This window comes from Otolemur garnettii, unplaced genomic scaffold (assembly GCF_000181295.1).
Source record: "Otolemur garnettii isolate 467f Iridium unplaced genomic scaffold, OtoGar3 scaffold00062, whole genome shotgun sequence".
Taxonomy (NCBI): Eukaryota; Metazoa; Chordata; class Mammalia; order Primates; family Galagidae; genus Otolemur; species Otolemur garnettii.
Window position 1 is genome coordinate 10,171,018 of NW_003852457.1, and position 20,156 is coordinate 10,191,173.

At 45.3% G+C, this 20,156-nt stretch overlaps 1 protein-coding gene across 1 annotated transcript in view; it reads right to left on the minus strand.

The window, feature by feature from the left end:
* Window positions 1-20,156, minus strand: part of SH3RF3 (SH3 domain containing ring finger 3) — a 321,767-nt gene that overhangs the window by 130,409 nt on the left and 171,202 nt on the right. The window contains 1 exon segment of the mRNA XM_003792894.2: window positions 1,192-1,455. Coding sequence (XP_003792942.1) covers window positions 1,192-1,455 — 264 coding nt within the window.

Below are 20,156 nucleotides of genomic sequence, written 5' to 3' on the forward strand. Positions count from 1 at the left end.
TCCTGGGAAGCTACATCAGCCAGATGACAATCGGAATTAGCATCAGAACACCTTGATGGGAGGAAGGAAGGAAGAGTCGAATCCCTGAATGAAAAATAGATTATTCACTGTCAGTCTGAACAATAGAACAAGACATAAATAGCGGCCGTGTGCAGGACATGCCAATTTTGTTCAAAGATGGTGTGTACAGGACTCCTGCAGCCCTCCAGAGCACGCGGCCCACAGCCAGGCTCCTCACTGAGCAGATGGGGAGTAACAATGGCCTTGCAGAAGGGGGGGTCTGAGTCGGAATGCCAGCTCTGTCACTCACAGATGTGTGTGTGCATGAGAGGGAGGGAGGGAGACCCTGCCACAGTGAGACAGAGACACTGAGTGACAGAAAACCAGGAGGACTTCTTAGCATCTAAGGAATGTGAGACCCTGCTTAAGGGAAGAATGAAGAAAGTGAGGTCTGAGTCGGGGCTCCTGCTCTGGTATTTATAACTGGGCAGGGAGGAGGGGATGCATGGGGGAAGGAAGGAGGAAAAACAGGAGCAAAGATGGAAAGGAGAAAGGAGCAGGACAGAGCAGTCAAAACCTCTCTGAGCTTTGGCTCTGCCATGGAACCCTGGACAAAGGGTCAATATGCCAGTCAAGTGCTTGGTACGGATAATTAGAGGAAATGGCTGGGACAGACACTAGCAGTCCTGTGTGGTTCACTGGGTTCTCCTGGACAGCACTGCTCAATACTATTTAGTTTGCTACCAAGTCATCTGACCTGGGCTCTCTACAGGCTCCCTGTGCCTGGGCTGCCATGCACTGGTGCCCTGAGGGACAGGGCTGTGTCTTGCCGATGTGGGCGGAGCTATCACTTCCCTGGAAGCTGAATGGGGTCTTTGCATGTTTCCCCTCAGAAGCCCCTCTCACCTGAGTCAACCTTAGAACCTTGACCCAGGATAACTAAGGGTCCTGCTCTGACACTGACGGTGGCCCACATTACCTAGAGGTCCCTTGCCAGCTTGTGTTCTCTCACATCATTCCATAAAACCCACTACTGCCCTACGATGTATGGAGGCACTGGGAGGGAGGTGGCCTCAACTGCCTGGGTCTAGGGAGGAAGCTGTCACCAGATTGCAGGTTCGTGGCTGGGAAAAGCTGTGGGTGGCACATGGGCCTTGAAAGGCTGACAGCTGACCCTGGGGCTCACCTCACCTTGGTGAAAGTCAGACAGTCCTTGTCTTGGTCTTTGTCCTTCATCTCGAAATCATAAAGTGCTTTGCCCTGGGGTGGGGCCTGTGGCAGGGGCCGGACACACTGGACGTAGCTGGCCGGGAGGAAGCCCCGGGAGCCGCGAAGCTCACCGTGGTACCAGTTCTCGTCCACCTTTCGCCGCAGGACGATGATGTCCCCCTTGTTGAACTTGAGGTCGCCGGGTTCCTTTCCCTCGTAGTTGTAGAGGGCTTTGCCGTAGGGAAGCTGGGGAAGGCTCTGCAAGCAGAAGACAAGGCAAGGTCATTGTCTGGCCGTCCCTCACACCTGGCACAGACCGCTGCAGCCTGGCTTTCCCTGGGGGCTCTCCGCATCCTGGGGGTGTGTACAGAATGCCCTGACAGTGGAAAACATTTTAACGGAATAGACAGCCTGTCATAGGAGAAAGCAAATTCCATGGCCCCAACAAGGCAGGAGGGTGCTCACTATAGTTATTCCTGCTATATAGCACATGGGAGGCCAACCAGTCTCTGGGGTCTTCCACACAGACCAGCTCATTCTGTACTAAAAAGGACTCTGAAGTAGGTGCCAGCTTATCCTCATGCACAGATGAGGGAACTGAGGCACAGAGAGGAGGTAACCTGCCCACGGTCACACCTGTGAGGAGCAGGCAGAATCAGAACACAGGTGGCCTGGGCTCCTGAACCTTCTTATGCATCACTTTGTACTGACTCATTTTTCACTGGGTTCCTGTTTCTCAGGGACCTTAGTCTCAAAAGCTGACAGATTTCCAACAATGATCCAATGAAATTTTCTTTACTTCATTTACTGACTCTCCCCTCCCTTCCAGTCAGAATGGGCTCAAACAGTTTCAAGTTGAGCAACAGACCTGCACGATGCCACCCTGCTCAGTAGACACCTGACCAGAGGCACATGCCCAGGATGTCCAGATGAGTGACACCTGGCCATGGAATACAGAGGCCACTGCCAGGCACCAGCAACTCTAACAAGTGGTCCCTAGCTGTCATAGGAGTGCCACACAGCACTTTGGTGCATGCGGCTGTCTGGTCCATAAGAACAATTTCAAGGACATAAAATTGTATCCTCGTAACATCAGGGAAGTTCTGCCATCCTGTCAAAGGCTAGCCACCCAACTCTGGTCTCAAACAGTGACTGTCTCCCACACCCACACAGAGTCCTTGGCAATGTTCTGCTTGTTAGTAGCAAGGAGCCTGCTGAGCAATCCTGAAACTCAACGTGATGCTACTGTCCACCTCCCACGCTTCTCTCGCTATCCCTGTTTCATGAAGCCTGCCTGGTTGCACAGCTTCCCTTCCTTTTCTTTATGGGTGGCCAACACCTGCCCAACTGAGTGAGTTCTGCCAAAGGTCAGTTCTGTGCCAGAAGAAAACCAAAGCGAAGTCGTGCATTGTACCAGTGTCAATACCCAACGGTTTTCCTACCAAAAGCCTCATTTTCCCGCTGGGGCTGCCTGTGCCAAGGAGTTCTTTAGTATTTGAATCAATCAATACAGGCACAAAGCCCGAAGCAGTAGTACATCGAAAAACTCTTTGTAGAGGACTTAATAGCATGTTGGCAGCTCAATCACTCTACATTTATGTTTCAGCAACGGCAAATGACAGCAGTTAAGACAGCCTGCTGGCAAAGTGACAAACAGCCACCACTAACCAATTAAACAGGAACACTAGAGGATCTTTCATTGCAGAACTCGTAGAGGAAAAAAGATCCGTTTGCTTCCAATAACACTCATTCTGGATAGCTCTGTAGTGTAAGCACAAAAGAGTGTAATGGGCCCCGATTTTAGAGAGCAGAGGGAAGGAGTGATTAGCAATGTGAGCACGGTGATCACTGGGCTCCTCTAAGAACCCACCACCAGGTGGGGGGTCAGTCAGCCCCAGCCCAGGCGCTCTCAGTCAGGGGCAATTTTGTCTGAAGATGTTTTGGTTGCTCTAGCTGGGAAGCGGGAGGCTACTGGCATCTAATTACCATATGCCAGGGACACTGCCAAGTGCTGTTCAAGCCCAGGAGAGCCCACACCCCAAGCCAGAGGTCATCAGGCTGAGAAACCCTTGCCCCACCTATTTGGTTAAGAGTAAGCCTTTTTGTCCTCTTTGAAGTTAGTCTACCACTACTTTGAAAGTCTAATATAACAAGTGTTTCCATAATGGAGTATTTTTACTCATGAAGACACAAATAGCCATCAAGTTAAGGAGTTTTAAAGGGGAAGAAAGGAACATCCTGTTAAATTAAAAAACTGGCCTGAAAAAAGATGCACAAAAAGCAGCTTCACTTTGTCACAGAACGATTCCATTTTCTTTCACTCCCAAATCATGAGGGTGAAGCCTGGCAGTATTCTGAGACCACAGACCTGGTCTGGTGACTTCTGCTACTATCAGTAACAAGGGTCACAAGGAAAGCCAGATGCACACCTCTGTCTCCACAGCTCTGCTTCCTCCTGCAGCCACTCATGTGCTCTTCAGACTCCCCCGTGTGAAGGGGACACTGGGTTTCCATCTGGCCCCACCAACAGCCCTCTAGACCAGCCTACACAGAGGCCAGTGCAGACGCTGCTCACCCCAAGCTACACAGTGTGGTGCTGACTCACACTGTGCTCTTGTGACTCCAGCAGCACCCAGTGCCTCAGCCCCTCTCCACCTGGGCCCCAGATGGGACGGTGCTGTGTCTACAGAGAGCTGCCCTGTGTAGTGGGCACTCTCAGTGTGATGTTCATTCAGAGGCTGAACCTGAGTTGAAGTTGAGCTAGCCTGGATGGGGACAGGGCATGGGGAGAGTCAGAACGGAAGGTTCTGGCAGGCCTCCAGTAATCCTGCACACCTCTCAGAGACCTCAGAGAAAGGCAGAGAGCAGTTCCTCCAGTGTAGAAACCAGGGCAGAAGCAGATGCAGAAATGGGCAGCCTGGGGACCACCCTCCCAAGGCCATCACTGCCCTATAGCTCCAGGTGGAGCCTGTCTAGTGGCCACACTGGCTGAGCAGGGAAGGATGAGTTCAGAAGCAGGGAAGGATGGAGTAGAGTGGGGGACAGAGTGCCCTCTCAACTGCCAGACTTGGCATCTCACAGAGCAAGGCTGACAGGTTAAGAAACCTTTTTAAGATGCATTTCTGAGGGCAAAAACATAAAGTCAGGAAACACGCCAAGAGGCGGTTTATTCAGAGGGGTAGAACCAGCCAGAAACTGGCTGTCAGGAGATGCTCAGCATCTCTGCAGTCCTTCATCTCCAAAGACTTTGATGCCATTAACTAATTAGCCCACAGAAAGGGCCTTGGGCTGTGACCTCTGATGGGGAACGGACTCCTGTGGACTCAGGGCAGCAGCCTCAGGCCTTGGAGTCCCAGGAGCAGTTTCCTTTCTAACCACAAACAGTGCTCTCATGTGACAGCCTCTGTCATGCTGTGCTGCGCTCCCCTCTGGAAGAATTTTATTCAAACACTGCTACTAAGCCTCCATTACACAGGCTCAAGACATTAAGGAAAAGAAATAAAAGGAAAAAAGGGGAAATACATCTGGATGCCTGTGGGACGATTAACACCAGCCACCCCTGCAAGGCATTAATAATAATTAAAACTTATAATGTCAATTTCATGGCTCATTACTCAGATGCGCACACACATCTTCCTCTGGGCTTAATGTCCTACCCGTGGAGACAGGGTGCTCACGCATGCACAGCAGCACTGGCTCCAGCTTTTATGGAGACCAAATACGTGGCAGCAGCACTGATAAATCTGCTGCTATGACAACTCACGGAGTGCTGGGACTCTGGGGCAGGCTAGTCCCCCACCCTGAGCAAGGGCAGGTACCTGCGGCAGGGGGAAGGAGCTAGACTTGGCCTGGCCCTGCTCCTCCAGACCTCCCAGTGAGCTGGGGGGAGGGCATGGAACAAGACTCCCTTTTGCCAGGCTCCGTGGCTCATGCCTATAATCCTAGCACTGTGGGAAACCGAGGCAAGAGGATAGCTTGAGCCCAGGAGTTTGAGACCACCCTGGGCAACACAGCAAGACCTTGTCTCTTAAAAAATGAAAATGTGTTCAGACCCCCAGGATTCATTCTTCCCAGGAGTAGCACTTAACACAGCCCCAACTGTCACTAATGGAGCCCCCCCATCAGCCCAGCAGGACAGATTCTCTATTTTGTTCCCTGTGCGTCCCCAGCCCCAGTGTGACATGGATCATATGCTCAAAAAATCTAGTGAAGGAATGACACAGGGACTAGCAAGTCCATCTTCTGGGAATGGGGCATGGGCTCAGGGTCTTCATCTGTAAGAACTCCCTTACTATTTTTCCCAGGAAATGAGGCTCAAGGCCCATGAAACCAAAAATCCTATAGCTAAGAGTAGCTAGACCTGGAGAAATGGGGACCAAATGGTGAACCCTGGGTGAAGAGGGGGGTGCAGCTGGGGCCAAGCTTGAGCAGAGGCCTGGAGTTAGAGACAGACTGAGAAGACCCTAATTGTGAACAAACTAAACCCTACAGGTGTACGAATGTGGCGGAGACAACCAAAGGACCCGATACTTGCTCTTTCCTTCTTTTTCCATTGAGAATATTCCATGTTTTAAATGGGGTCAAGCTTCCCCAGTCAAAGCCTTCCTTTTCCAGACTTGCTGGCAGGCAGCCCTGGCTGTGTCCACATTTCATCTATGGAATGCAAGTGGAAGTGATTCATGCAAATTCAGCACCATGTTTTATAATGATATTTATCAGGAAATGCTTCCTTCCTGTGGGCTACATGGTAGATTGGGTGGGGTGGGCCGGCTTTTCCACACATAGATTATGCTCAGAGGAAGAGTGGACAGGACCCAGGTTCTTAGATACCTTGTAGGTCAGAGCCCCGGACCACACTGCATTTAGGATCTTCTCATTCATAGCTTATCCTATATCCGAGTCAGTGGGGAGGGGGTGTCTCGGGTGTATTTATAGTTTCTTTAGCTTGTAAGCATTTTTCAAGCCAAGGCATTGACTTTCACGTCATCTTGGAAGGTTATCAGTAATGAACCCTCATCTTAGAGCAGTACTTTTAAGCTGGACATTGTGAGACTGAGAAAAGGTGTTATTTGCTGGCATTTCCTTACTGTAAATAATGTATTTAACCAGAGTGTACCCGATCTTCTAGTTAACCAGAGTGTACCCCATCTTCTAGTCTACAGACTCAATTTGTAATGGAGAATTTTCTTAGGCTATCACACTACAATTAGAAGTGTCCAGGTTTTAGTTTTACCATCAATTATATTTCAAGTTCCTTCTTCCCTTTTCTACCAGTTCGGTCCTGGCTTTTAGGTTCTTCTACTCTTTCATTCTGATTGTTTCTTCCTTCCCCATATTTTGCACACTCATTCATCTATTAGTTTATGGAACTTCTGCAACATGCCGGATGCCAGCTCTAGGCTAAGGGGGAGTAAAACACACCCTTTGTGCACAAGATCACCACCAGTGGGCCCAGCAGCCATGACAACAATTATAATATAATGAGAAATGTGACAAAGGAGGGATACACAATGTGCCCCCAAACTCAGGAACATGTGGCCACCCTGAGCTATCACTGCGTGATACAACTGCACAGACACAAGCTGTCCACAGCCAAGAGCTGCCTTCAGCAAAGTTTCATGTTCCAGCAAGATTAAGGCGGTTTAAATGCACATTTCTTTTTTTTTCCTTTATTTTTCCCTCTTCACAGGTTTGATAGTCCATTCCTTGATGTCAGTGGTGCCTGTTAGAAGGCACAGGCTTAGTTGGAAGTGGGATTGAGGGAGGGCTGCATTTCGTCTTAGAGACAGCCCGTTACTCTGGGCTGGATAGGCTCATTCATATGCAGAAGGGGTAAAGCATTTTGGAGTCCTGCATGTGAAGGTGCTATTAAAAAAATGCCATTCTTGTGCCATCTAAGCGTTGTGGCTCTTCAAACCTCTTTTCAAATTAGCCAATACAACTTTATAATAAAACTGTCATGTCCTAAGATATTATCATTTTTCAAAACAACACTCTCCAAAGAGTTCATAACTGAGAACTTGACTCATGCTTCTTAGGATGTGAAGCCTTTTAAGCCACTTGTTTCATGACCCTGGAAAGAGAGAGACATGAGCTGAGTCTTACAGCAAGAAGGTGAACTCCAAATTAAGGACATTCAAGAGCAGACTAGGGAACTACCCTTAGGAAAAGTTGCCCATGACAAAGGCACAAATGAGTTAGGAAGCTTTTATTTTTGTTTTATATTCGAGGAGATATTTATAGCTAACATTAAGGAAAATATTGAGAGTAAAAGAGAATCCTGTCAGAACACACGCGCACACACACAGTCAAAGGCAGGCCCATGGCTCAGCCCAAGACACACACCAGCAAGGGTCCTGGACAGCTGGCTCCTGTATGAAGATGAGTCCCCTTGTGTACAATGGCCACTTCAACAGCAAGGACATAGCTGGCTCCTACTAGGGCCAAGAGACCACCTGCTACCTCCTGGCATGAGAAGGAAAAAAGGGAACCTGGCATCACCAAACAAGGTCCTCTGAAGATACCACAGCCCTATCCTGCATGCCAGCCCTGACTCAGGCTCATGCCACTGCCCGTGGGCTATTAGTGAGGCTGACCGTCAACCAAAGGAAAGCCTGGTAGATGTGATGAAGTTCCTAATGGGGAGGATACGGCAGAGTAGAAGCAGCCTGCATTCCCTGCTCTCAAAGAGGGGGTCAGATGGTACAAGTGTTCACCTGTGCATGGATCATCCTGGAGAGAGCATCGCAAACCATCAGAGAACTGTGAAGGAGAAGGAAGCCAGGTTAACCACTTGGCAAGATCAGAAGGTGCCTTGGCAAAGTGCCCACATATAGGGAAAATTCAGAGGATAGAGCCCCAGGGCCCCCACATTCCCCTGTGGCCTGTGCTATGTGGCCCCTACAGCAGAATGGCTGCAAGAGCAGGCACAGCAGAGCCCTGCTGGCTTCCAGGTCCCAGGTTGCTGTAACTGACACTCTTCTGAGCTCTCAGCCCCAGAGGGCCCATCTACATAGGGCTCAGTTCCACTAGAGCTGCCTCCCCTCATCCCTGCCAGGCCGGGGAGGGAGAAGTGAGGATAGGTACTTTCATACTGTGAGTGCCGTGTGCCCTCTGCCACCAGGGATCCAAGCAGAGCTAATGCCCACAGCCCCAGCATTTGCCACTGCCATGTGGACAGCACCATCACTACTGCCACCTGACTGGCACCACAGTGGCTGCCACCACCAGTCCCAGGCAGTGATAATGCCCTAGCTGCTGTGATGTGCTTGCAGCCTCTATGTCCCCACCAGCCATTAGATGCCCAACCATGTGCCTGCACGCCATGTCCTTCAGCAGTCCCTATCAGCCATGTGTCACCTGACCACTGTGGCCCTGTCCCTCATGTCCTGTCTCCCACATGCTTCTGCACTGCTGTAGCCTTGCCCACCACACACAGCCATACACCTCCATATCCCCGCCTTCCACTGCAGCCTTGCCTGCCTCATGCTGTCCCCTGTTGCATGCTAACCACTGCATTTGGATCTGGGTAGAGCAAACACCCACAGACACATCTAAATAGTCTTGCCACCACTGCCACCACCATGGGGAGATACAAGGAGAGTAAATTCCCACACCACCAAGTTCCATGGGGAAAGATACTCCCAGCTTCTCACCCAAACCTCCAACAGCAGCCTAGGGACCAACCCTCTGCATGAATACTTCCTAGCACTGATTTGGACTATGAGAACCACAGAGGAACAAGATGACATGGAAGAACAGTTCTGTCACATGCTCTCAGGCATCCACCCCTCTCTTGTGGGTCAATCTTCCAGAGTAGGACACAAATACACAGTCCATGGATTGCTCTTCTTTTCTCTAAGGTGAAGAGTTCCCAACAAAGGAGAACAGGTACAATGCAAAGTTATCTCTCTTTAGCTAAGAGAAGAGGATTTTTTTTTTAATTGAGTAGTAACTATGTACATTAATGCACTTCTGGGGTACCGTGTGGTGTTTTCACACACAATCCGAAACACTTCCATCAAACTGGTTAACATAGCCTTCATGTCATTTTCTTAGTTATTATGTTAAAACGTTCATATTCTACTCTTAGATTCACTTGTACCCCTGTAAGATAAACCACAGAAGTGATCCCTCCAATCCCCCTCCCTCCATCCATTCCCCCCTCCCTCCACCCATTCCCCCTCTCTTCTCCCTCCCCCTCCCCATATTCTTAGGCTGTTATTAGGTTATAGTTTTCATATAAAAGGTTTAAATTAATTTCATAATAGGGGTGTGTACATTGGATACTTTTTCTTCCATTCCTGTGATACTTTGCTAAGAACATTTTCCAGCTCCATCCATGTGAACATGAAGGACGTAAAGTCTCCATCTTTCTTTATGGCTGCATAGTATTCCATGGTGTACATATACCACAGTTTGTTGATCCATTCGTGGATCGATGGGCACCTGGGCTTCTTCCATGACCTGGCAATTATGAATTGGGCTGCAATAAACATTCTGATACAAATATCTTTGTTGTAATGTAATTTTTGGTCGTCTGGGAATATATCTAATAAAGGAATGGCAGGGTCAAACGGCAGGTCTATTCTTAGTTCTCTAAGTGTTCTCCATCTATCTTTCCAAAAGGAACGTATTAGTTTACATTCCCACCAGCAGTGTAGGAGTGTTCCCTTTTCTCCACATCCACACCAGCATCTCTGGTTTTGGGATTCTGTGATATGGGCTAATCTTATTAGAGTTAGGTGATATCTCAAAGTAGTTTTGATTTGCATTTCTCTGATGATTAAGGATTTAGATGAGAAGGAACCCACATAAGAACTCTGGAAACACATAAAAACAAATTGTTTGAACACCCTCAAAAGATTACAGTAGGCTTCCAGCAATAGACTTCAAACAAAAGGAAATTGTCAAAATGACATGTAAGGTACAGAATTCATAATATGGATCACAAGTAAGATCAATGGGATTGATGAGAAAGTTGAAAACCAACATAAAGAAACAAAAAAAAAATTCAGATCATGAATGAAAAATTCTCTAAAGAGATGGGTAACATAAGAAAAGATATAACAAAACTTAAATGAAAGAGTCACTTAGGGAATTTCAAAATATAACAGAAAGTTTTAACAGACTAGACTAAGCAGAAGAAACAATTTCAGAGCTTAAAGACAGGCTTTGAAATTAACCCAGTCAGTAGAAAAAAGAATAAAGAAGAATGGAAAATCACTCAAAGGAATATGGGACTATATAAAACAAGCTCATATAAGAATCAAGGGTATCCCTAAAGAAGAGGAAGAAAAAGCAAAAATCATGAAAAACCTGTTTGAGGGAATAATTGAGGACAACTTTCCTGGTATTGCAAGAGATACAGACATGCAAATACAAGATGGTCATGGAATACCTAGAGGACTTATTGCAAACAGGACATCACCAAGACATAGAGTCATTATTCTGGCCAAAGTCAAAGTGAGGAAAAAATCCTAAAAGCTGTGAGACAAAAGCTATAACTTAGAAAAGAAAACCCATCAGACTAACAGCAGATCTTTTGGTGCTAGCCAGAATAGATTGAGGTCTCATTTTGTGTGTGTGTGTGTGTGTGTGTGTGTGTGTTCTTTAACAGAATGGTTGTCAGTCAAGAATTTTGTATCCTCCAGCACCACATTTAATACATGAATGGGTCTTTCCCAGACAAGCAAATACTAAGGGAATTTGTCACCACTAGATAAGCCCTACCAGGAATGCTTAAAAATGCTCTATATGTGACACAGAACAATTGATACCCACCACTGTAAAATATCTAGAAGTTAAAATTCACAGCTCTTATAAAACAGTAGCACAGGGTGGAGGGAGGAACAATAAGGTTTCCTTCAACATGATGGACAGAACAGTTCTCACATTGAACATAAATAGTCCTACTGATCTACTTAAAAGATACTGATTGTCTGAATGGATGAAGGAACAACTCAAATATAACCTGTCTCGAAGAAACCTAGGTAACTCTCTAGGACTCTCATAGACTCAAGGAAAAGGGATGGAAAAAAATATTCCAAGTGAATGGAAACCAAAAGCAAGCAGGAGTAGGTATCCTCATATCACATAAAATAGACTTTAGATCAATAGTTAGTAAAAGACAAAGATGGCCATTATATAATGATAAAGGAAGCAATTCAGCAAGAAGATATAACAATTTTAAATATATATGCACCTAACACAGGTCCCCAATTCAGGAAACAAATTATACTAGATCTATCCAAATAAATAAACAATAGCATCATAATAACTGGTGACTTCAACAATCCACAGACAGTACTAGACAGATCATTGAGGCAGGAAATCAAAGAAACACTGGACATAAACAGAACTTTAGAACAAATGGACTTAACAGACATGTACAGAAGATTCTACTCAAGAACTACAGAACATATATTTTTTCATTAACACATGGGACATCTTCTAAGATAGAATATATGTTAGGCCACAAAACAAGTCTCGTAAAATTTAGAAAAATCAAAATAGTATCATGTATCTTCTCAGACCACAGTGGAATAAAACTGAAATTCAGTTCCAAGAGGAACTCTCAAGTCTAAACTCTCAAGAGGAAATTAACAACCTTCTGCTGAACAATCTTTGGGTCAATAACAAAATTAAAATAGAAATCAAAATATTTAGCTCAGTGCCTATAGCTCAATGGTTAAGACACCAGCCATATACACTGAGGCAGGTGGGTTCAAACCTGGCCCAGGCCTGCTAAACAACAATGACAATTGCAACAAAAAATAGCTGGTCATTGTGGCAGGTGCCTGTAGTCCCAGCTACTTGGGAGGCTGAGGCAAGAGAATTGCTTAAGCCAAGCCTAAGAATTTGAGGTTGCTGGGAGCTGTGATGCCAAGGCACTCTGCTGAGGACCACAAAGGGAGACTTTTGTCTCAAAAAAAAAAAAAAAAAAAGAAAAGAAAGAAAGAAATCAAAAGATTTTTCAAAATGAATGACAAAGAGTGTATAAGTTTCCAAAGACTTTGAATACAGAAAAAGTAGTGCTAGGCAGGAAGTTCATAGTCTTAAACACCCACATCAAGAAGATGGAAAGATCACGAATTAACAACCTAATGTCACATCTCAAGGAACCAGAAAAAGAACAAATGAAACCCAAAGCTAACAGAACAAAAGAAACAACAAAACTCAGAACTGAAGTACATGAAATGGAAACAAAAATATAACAGTACACAAGATCAATGAAATAAAAAGTTGGCTCCTTGAAAAGAATCACTTTGATAGACCACTAGTGACATTAACCAAAAATAGAAGAGAAAGGACCCAAGCCCAATCAGAACTGAAAAAGGAGACATCATAATAGATACCACAGAAATGCAAAATCATCATCTGTGACTATCAGGAAAACCTCTAGGTACACAAACTAGAAAACCTAGACTAAATGGATAAATTTTCAGAAATATACCACCTAAGTTTGAATCAGGAAAAAACAGTCACCCTGAACAGATCAACAATAAGTAGAGAGATTGAAACAGTAATAAAAAATCCCCTGCCAAAATAAAGTCCCAGACCAGATGGATTCATAGCCAAACTCTACCAGACCTACAAAGAAGAACTGGCACTTATTTTGCTGAAACTGTTCCATAACATTGAGAAAGAGGGAATCCTCTCTAACTCATTTGACAAAACCAGTATTACCTTGATACCAAAGCCAGGAAAAGACACAACAGAAAAAGAAAAAAACAGAACAATAACCTCTGTAACATAAATGCAAAAATCCTCAAGAAGATACTAATAAACTCATTCCAAAAGCACATCAAAAAGGCAATTCTTAAATGAGACCAAATGCAGTTCATCCCAGGAATGCAAGGATGGTTCAACATATACAAATCAATAACTGTGATTTACCACATAAACAGAAGCAGAAACAATGACCATATGATCATCTCAACAGTTTAAGAAAAAGCATTCAATAATATGTAGCACCTGTTCATGATAAAAACCCTAAAAGAAATTAGGCATAGAAGGAACATACCTCAACAAAAGCCATATATGACAAACTTACAGCCAGCATCATACTAAAAGGGGAAAAGTTGAAAGTTTCCCCCCCTGAGAACCAGAACAAGACAAAGGTGTTAACTGTCACCACTTCTATTCAATATACTGCTGGAAGTCCTAGCTAAAGCAATCAGGCAAGAAAAAGAAATACAGGCCATCCAAATTGGTCAAACTACCCGTTTGCTGATGATATCATCTTGTACCTAGAAAACTTTGAAGATTCCACCAAAAGAACCCTAGAATTGATAAGTGAAGTCAGTAACCTTTCAAGTTACAAATCTATGTAAACAAATCAGTTCTCTCTCTCTCTCCAAACTGAAGGTTAAATGTAGAACTTAATACCATTTATAATAGCTGCAAACAAAATAAAATACCTAGGAAGATACTTAACCAAGAAGGTGGAAGATCTCTACAATAAGAACTATAAAACACTAATGAAAGAAATCAGAGATGATACAAGAAAATGGAAACATATCCCATGCTCACGTATCAGAAGAATCTACATTTCCAAAATGTCCAGACTACCCAAAGTGACATATAGATTTAGTGTAATTCTCATCAAAAAACTGACATCATGGTGGTGCCTGTGGCTCAAGGAGTAGGGCACTGGCTCCATATACCAGGGGTGTTGGGTTCAAGCCCAGCTCCAGCCAAAACTGCAAAATAAACAAACAAAAAAACCCTGATATTTTTTACATAGAGAAAAAAATAATCCTAAACTTCACATGAAAGAGCCTGAATAGCCAAAGCAATCTTAAGCAAAAAGAGTAAATCCAGAGGCACCATATTATGTGACCTCAAATTATACTGCCAGGATATAGTAACCAAAACACCATGGTACTTATATAAAGGTAGACACATAGACTGATGGGATAGATAGACAACCCAGAAACAAAACCATAGCTACAACCAGCTGATTTTCAGCAAAGCAGACAAAACACATACTGGAAAAAGGATGCTCTACTTAATATATAATGCTGGGAAAATGAGATAGCCACATGCAGAAGAATAAAACCAAATCCCTATCTCTCAGTATATACAAAAATTAAGATGAATTAAAAACTTAAATGCAAGGCCCCATACCATGAAAGTTTTAGACGAAAACACACAGGAAAAACAATCCTAGAGATCAATCTAGGCAAAGAATTTCTCACTAAGGCTCCAAAGGCAAATAACAGCAACAACAAAACTAAGTAAATTGAATTTAATTGAATTAAAAAGTTTCTGCACAGCAAAAGAAATCAATACAGTAAGTAGACCACTTACAGAATGAGAGAAAATATTCACAAACTATACCTCTGACAAGGACTAAGATCAAGAATTCAAAGAAATCAGCAAGAAAAACCCAAAGAGCCTCAGCAAAAAATGGGCAAAAGATGTAAAGAGAATTTTGTAAATTAGTACATCCTTTATGGAAAACAGTATGGAGATTTCTCAAAGAACTAGAGGTACACTCACCATTCAATCTAGCAATCCCACTACTAGGTATCTACCCAAAGGAAAAGTAGTCATTATATCAAAAAGACACCTGCACCCGAATGTTTTTCACAGCACAATTCATGATTGGAAAGATGTAGAATCAGCCTAACTTTCCATCAATTCAAGAATGGACAAAGAAAATGTGAGGTGTGTGTACATATACATACATATGTATGTTCATCCACCTATATATACATATATTCCATGCAGTACCACTCAGCCATAAAAAAGAAGGAAATAATGTCTTTTTCAGCCACTTGGGTGGAACTAAAAACCATTATCTTAAATAAAATATCTCTAGAATGAAAAACCAACCAAATACCTCATGTTCTCACTAATAAGTGGGGGCTAGACGATGGGTACACACAGTCATAAAGTGGTAGAAAAGAAAGGACACTGCAAACTAAGAAGGTGGAGGACAGGAGGGAGGTGTGGAGTAAAAACTTACATATTGGGTACAACGTACACTGGTTATAGGAAAATCCTTGATGTCAGTACTACACAATTCATCGTGTAATAAAAATACCCCCTTAATAATTTGAACTAAAGCAAAAAGACCCTAATGGGCATAGAATGATGTCCTTTCCTTTCACTAAAATGAAAAAGTACATGTCCAGAGTGTCCTTAAAGCCGAACCACCTGCCCTCCATTCTTGCAGGGAGAGGCTGGATCTGATAGTGTACATGGTCCGTGTGTGTGTAGGTTTGGCCGTAGAAAGAGCTGTCTTTACTGTGGCCACCATGGATCCCAAACCATTCTTCAGGAGGTCCAAACCCACCAACGAGAGGACTCCTCATGGCAGTGCCAGCACCTCCGTCCCCCACTACTGCCATTCTGCTTTTCTTTATTTTTATGGCACAACATGTTTCCATGCAATAGTTTGGAAGGACTCAGAAGTGGACAAATGAGCTTTCAGCCCACACAGCCTGCTGTTCCACACATGCTTACCTCACTTTGTCAGACACTGTTACATCCCCCACACCCACAGGGACCACGTACACTGTCAGACCCCACTTCCCTGCCTGGATCACAGCTCCTGCTCGCCAGCTGGCATCTCTTCCTATCTCCATCTACCTTTGTGCCCTGAGTCCTTGCAGGGTTGCCTTCAGGTCATGATTACTGCTGCTCCCATTTCTCTGTGCTTTACTTAATGGTCATATAAGTGCAAAGCAAGCTCTGTAATGTCTAGTTCACCAGTGGATCTAAGATTAATCGTGTGTGGACAAACACCAACGCTTAAGGTAACTAGATTGCCTGGAGAAGTTTCAACATGGCATTAGGCAGTTCCATTCACATTCAGAACACCTTGTTCAGGTCCCTGGATCCCACCTTCCACATGATGAATGAAAAGTGGCACACATGGACGGCTGGCACATGGGTATACACAAGTGTGCACACACATGCAGACAGATGCACACATTTTCAGAAAAACATGATCCACTCACCACATTTTCGGAAATCAGTGAAAAGTGAACAGTGAAGATTCCTCATATTAGCACAGACAAGGAGCTGGCAAATCAGTCTTGCTTCCAGTTTTTGCAAATAAGCTTTACTGGGCCACACACACACCCACTCATTTATGTATTATCCTTGCTGAGTAACTGCATCTGAGGCCACAGGGGCCACAAAGTCAAAAACATCAGCTATGACCCTTCACAGAAAAAGCCTGCCAATCCCTGGAATGGAACATCAAGGGGAGGCCACAGGGCTCCCTGTGTGGCTGTGGCATGTGTCATATTCAAGAGCAGCATTTCCCATGTCAAAGTAGTGATCAAGTAATTGGTGGTGGCCTTGCACCAGGCCTTCTGAGAAAGCACCTTGGTTCTTGGAGGCTTTGTTTTCCCATAAACTGAGATAATCAGATCTGTCCTTCTATGCTTCCTAGTAATGTCAAGAACACAACTGATGATACACAGGAGTTCTGAGTCTCTTAATGAAGACAGTGCTATGGGAACAATGATCACAGACTGCTGCTGGGACAGACATTACAGCAGCCTGGATGCCGAGCCTCATCAGGAAGTTGTTTCCAGGTTTAGGAAGAAGCAGTAACCCACCCACCACAGCCCCTGTGTACATATCAGCGGGGGGCATGTGAGAACTGTGTTCCCATCTGCACATTGGCTCTATGTGTGTATCCAACAGAAGCAAACTCAGCTATACGCTTCCCTGGTGTCCTTGGGTGCAGGCACCCAAGGGGGTCACTTGGGCACTCACTTGGGCCCCAGCACAACTTGGTGCCTCCTTCCCAAGGCCACTCTCACCTTTACCTCACCCCTTCAACATCCTGAGCACACAGAGGCTGAGTGCTGCCTCCACATTCCACCCACATGACTCATGGGCCTCTCAGCACCCAGACAATACAATTGCCCAGGTCCAGAGGGGGCCTAGGAGTGGGGAGGCTGCCCTCTGAGCCGTGGGCTGGGTTACAGGTGCCTGCCACAATGCCTGGATATTTTTAGAGATAAGGTCTTGCTCTGGCTTAGGCTGTTCTTGATCTCTTGAGCTCAGGGCAATCCACCTGCCTCAGCTTCCCAGACTGCTAGGATTACAGGTGTGAACCACCACACCTGGCTTAAAGCAGTAATTGTTATTAACATTTTATAACCAAGAAAAATTCAGAGAGACCAAGTTCCTCAACATCATGGGGCTTGTCTAAGGGCAAACAGCCCTCAAATCTTAACCATCCTGCCTCCTCTCACTCCCCCACAGGGCAAACAGGACAGGTGTGGGTGCTTCTCCCTTTACCCAGGAGAGTCCACCTCTGTGTCTACAGGCATCCAGTCTGGAGAGGCACCAATCACTTCCCGCTTTCTTGGAAGAAGCCCCCACACTGTGAACTAGCACCTGCAGCATTCCTAGGCACGTTCTGATGACATCTGCTTCTGGGGGCAACTGAACAGGTCCCTGGTGCCACAGGGCTCCATGGCCTGGCCCGCCCCAGGTTGTATCTAGGGCCTAGATCCACTTGAGTTCCAGCTGGCCCCACCTCCCACCTCCACTGGCCCTTATAAGCAGTGTACTTACGAGGGCCTCACTGGGGCCTCCTACATGGCTGGCCTCCAGTCAAAGAGGGCTCCCATGAAGGGCTGGATCTCCAGCCACCTTTGAAGGCCAGGAAGGCAGGAGGGCAGCAAAAACCCGTGAGCCTCTGACCCTCTTCCGGAGAGACTAGGGGCAGAGGATAACTTCTACACCTGTGTTTCCAACCAAACTAACCACTGTATCATCCTTAATTTTTTTTCTTTTTTTTTTACAAAGTAACACTAAAAGGGAACAGAAAAATAAGGTTATCTGTGAATAACTACATACATGTTAAAAACAGAAGTTTCCCTAACAATCTGGCTCTGAGGTAAAGTTAAGAGACCTGCATTAGAACCAGCCCTCCAGGAATTTTCAAAGTGGCTGTGCAGCTTCTGCTTAAGAGCTCTGTCACAGGGCAGGGCTCAAATCCTGCCTCTGCCACATCCTGGCCCCTGTGTGCCTCAGTTTCTTCATCTGCAAAGTGGAATCATAAATGTTTCTCTTATGGGGATCTTCAAGATCAGATTAAATGGGTTGATACAGATCAGTCACTGACAACAGTGCCTGGCACACAGTATGTTCCAAAAATGGTCTCCTGCTAATGTTGTGTAACTTATGACTGGGAAGACTGCCAGATAACAGCATAGGATGTGTTCATTGAAGCTGTCCACATCACATAACATATAGACTGAGAGTGCCATTAAAAAACAAAACTGAAAAAAGACCTTAGGAAAACAAACTGGATCATGAAGATAATCCAATAGATATCACAAGGCAGAGACATATAGAAAGCCTATAAAAAGAAAAGTTCTTCCATGGTGGAAAGTTCTTCTGCGTGGTGGACCCCCAGAAAGACCTGCGGAGGCCCTGGGAAGGTCCTTGGGGAAAGGGAAGTGCCAAGGGTGGTCCCCTGAGCCCCGTCCCTCATCACCATGTGAGGAAAGCATTTTGCCACCACAGACAGGAAGACCTGTGATCTTTGGTCACAAAGAGGTTACCTGGGTCCCTAATGGGCCAGGTCCAGCCTCCCTGGGGAGAGGGTCCCAAGAATAAGGGAGCTCAAGCTCTTCCCTCTCCCTAAGCACAGGCTCAGGGGCTTTAGAGAATACTTGCATCATGCTACCAACTTCAGGAAACAACACCCAATGTGCCCCTTTGTTCTTCCCCTCTTTATAAACGCTTCAGGCATTTCAGATACATAGTGGAAAAGTCCTGAACTAGCGTTTCATACAAACGAGGTTTATTACTATGTTCAATAAAATTGAAGCCTACACCAAAGCACAGCTAACGTGGAATTGATGTTTCCTCTAGTCTTGCTGCCTATGGAGGGTGACAGTCTGGCAGTGTGGGACATGGGCTACCTTCAGCCTGGGACAGGAGCAACGGGCTGAATTCTTCCCTGTAGCACCATCATTGAGGGACATGGCTAGAGCCGGGAGGGTTCTTCGAGTCCTCCTTTCATGCTGATTTACAGAGATCCTCAACTAGATATTTAGTTACAAAACACTTTGCCAACTTTGTAATGGAAACCACCACAAAACTGGATGTCCCAAGCACTTTCCTAGACTTAAGGTGAACTTCATAAATAAGTTACTGATGCAAATAGTCTCACAACAGAGAAACAAATGTCTTCCCACATCACATTGCCTCCACATGGCAGAAACGTGACCTAGGTCTGGGATTGTCACTTTCCTTTGGGGACTGGTTATTTAATAGCAGCACAGGCTAGGCAGGGAGGAGGGCCCTGGTGACCCCTCAGCACGTGCTGGCCGTAGGCACGCCAGCCAGCTTCTTTGTGCTCCAGGGGGAAACCGAGAGGTGACAGCTTTGCTTCCAAACGCATTTAGTACGCTAGTGAGTCAATCCATTTATTTTCTGTGATAGCTCCGAGAAATTCCTTCTCTGAGTCTTCACGGTTTAGTGTGACTTTGTACACTCATTTTGAGGTAAAAATGGGTCTTCAGTGGTCTGCTACCCAGGCTAGCAAACGAGACAGCCCTTTAGGGGAGGTGTTGTTCTTCACCCGGGGAAGGGAGGGCGCTCTCCTGCTGGCCAACTTCTGGCCCACGTGGTGATTTTTGACTTGCTAAAATATTTTTGGATTTTCTAAAATATAAAAGAGCTTACTAGGCCCACCTGAATTATCATGAATTAGGGAGAGGACCGTGTTCTATTCTAAACGTTTTCTGCTGGGTCCCAGGGGGTGGCAGTCACTTAAATCAGCCTCAAGGTTTCCATGGCATCAGGCCATCAGTCTCGCCCATGTAACCCACTCTCCAGCCTCAAAGCAGTTTCTTTCATCGTCGGTAAGTTGCTTCACTAATAATTACATCTTTCACATTTATTTAGCATTTTAAATTTTCCAAGCATTTTCATAGGCTTTATTTAATTTTCATTCT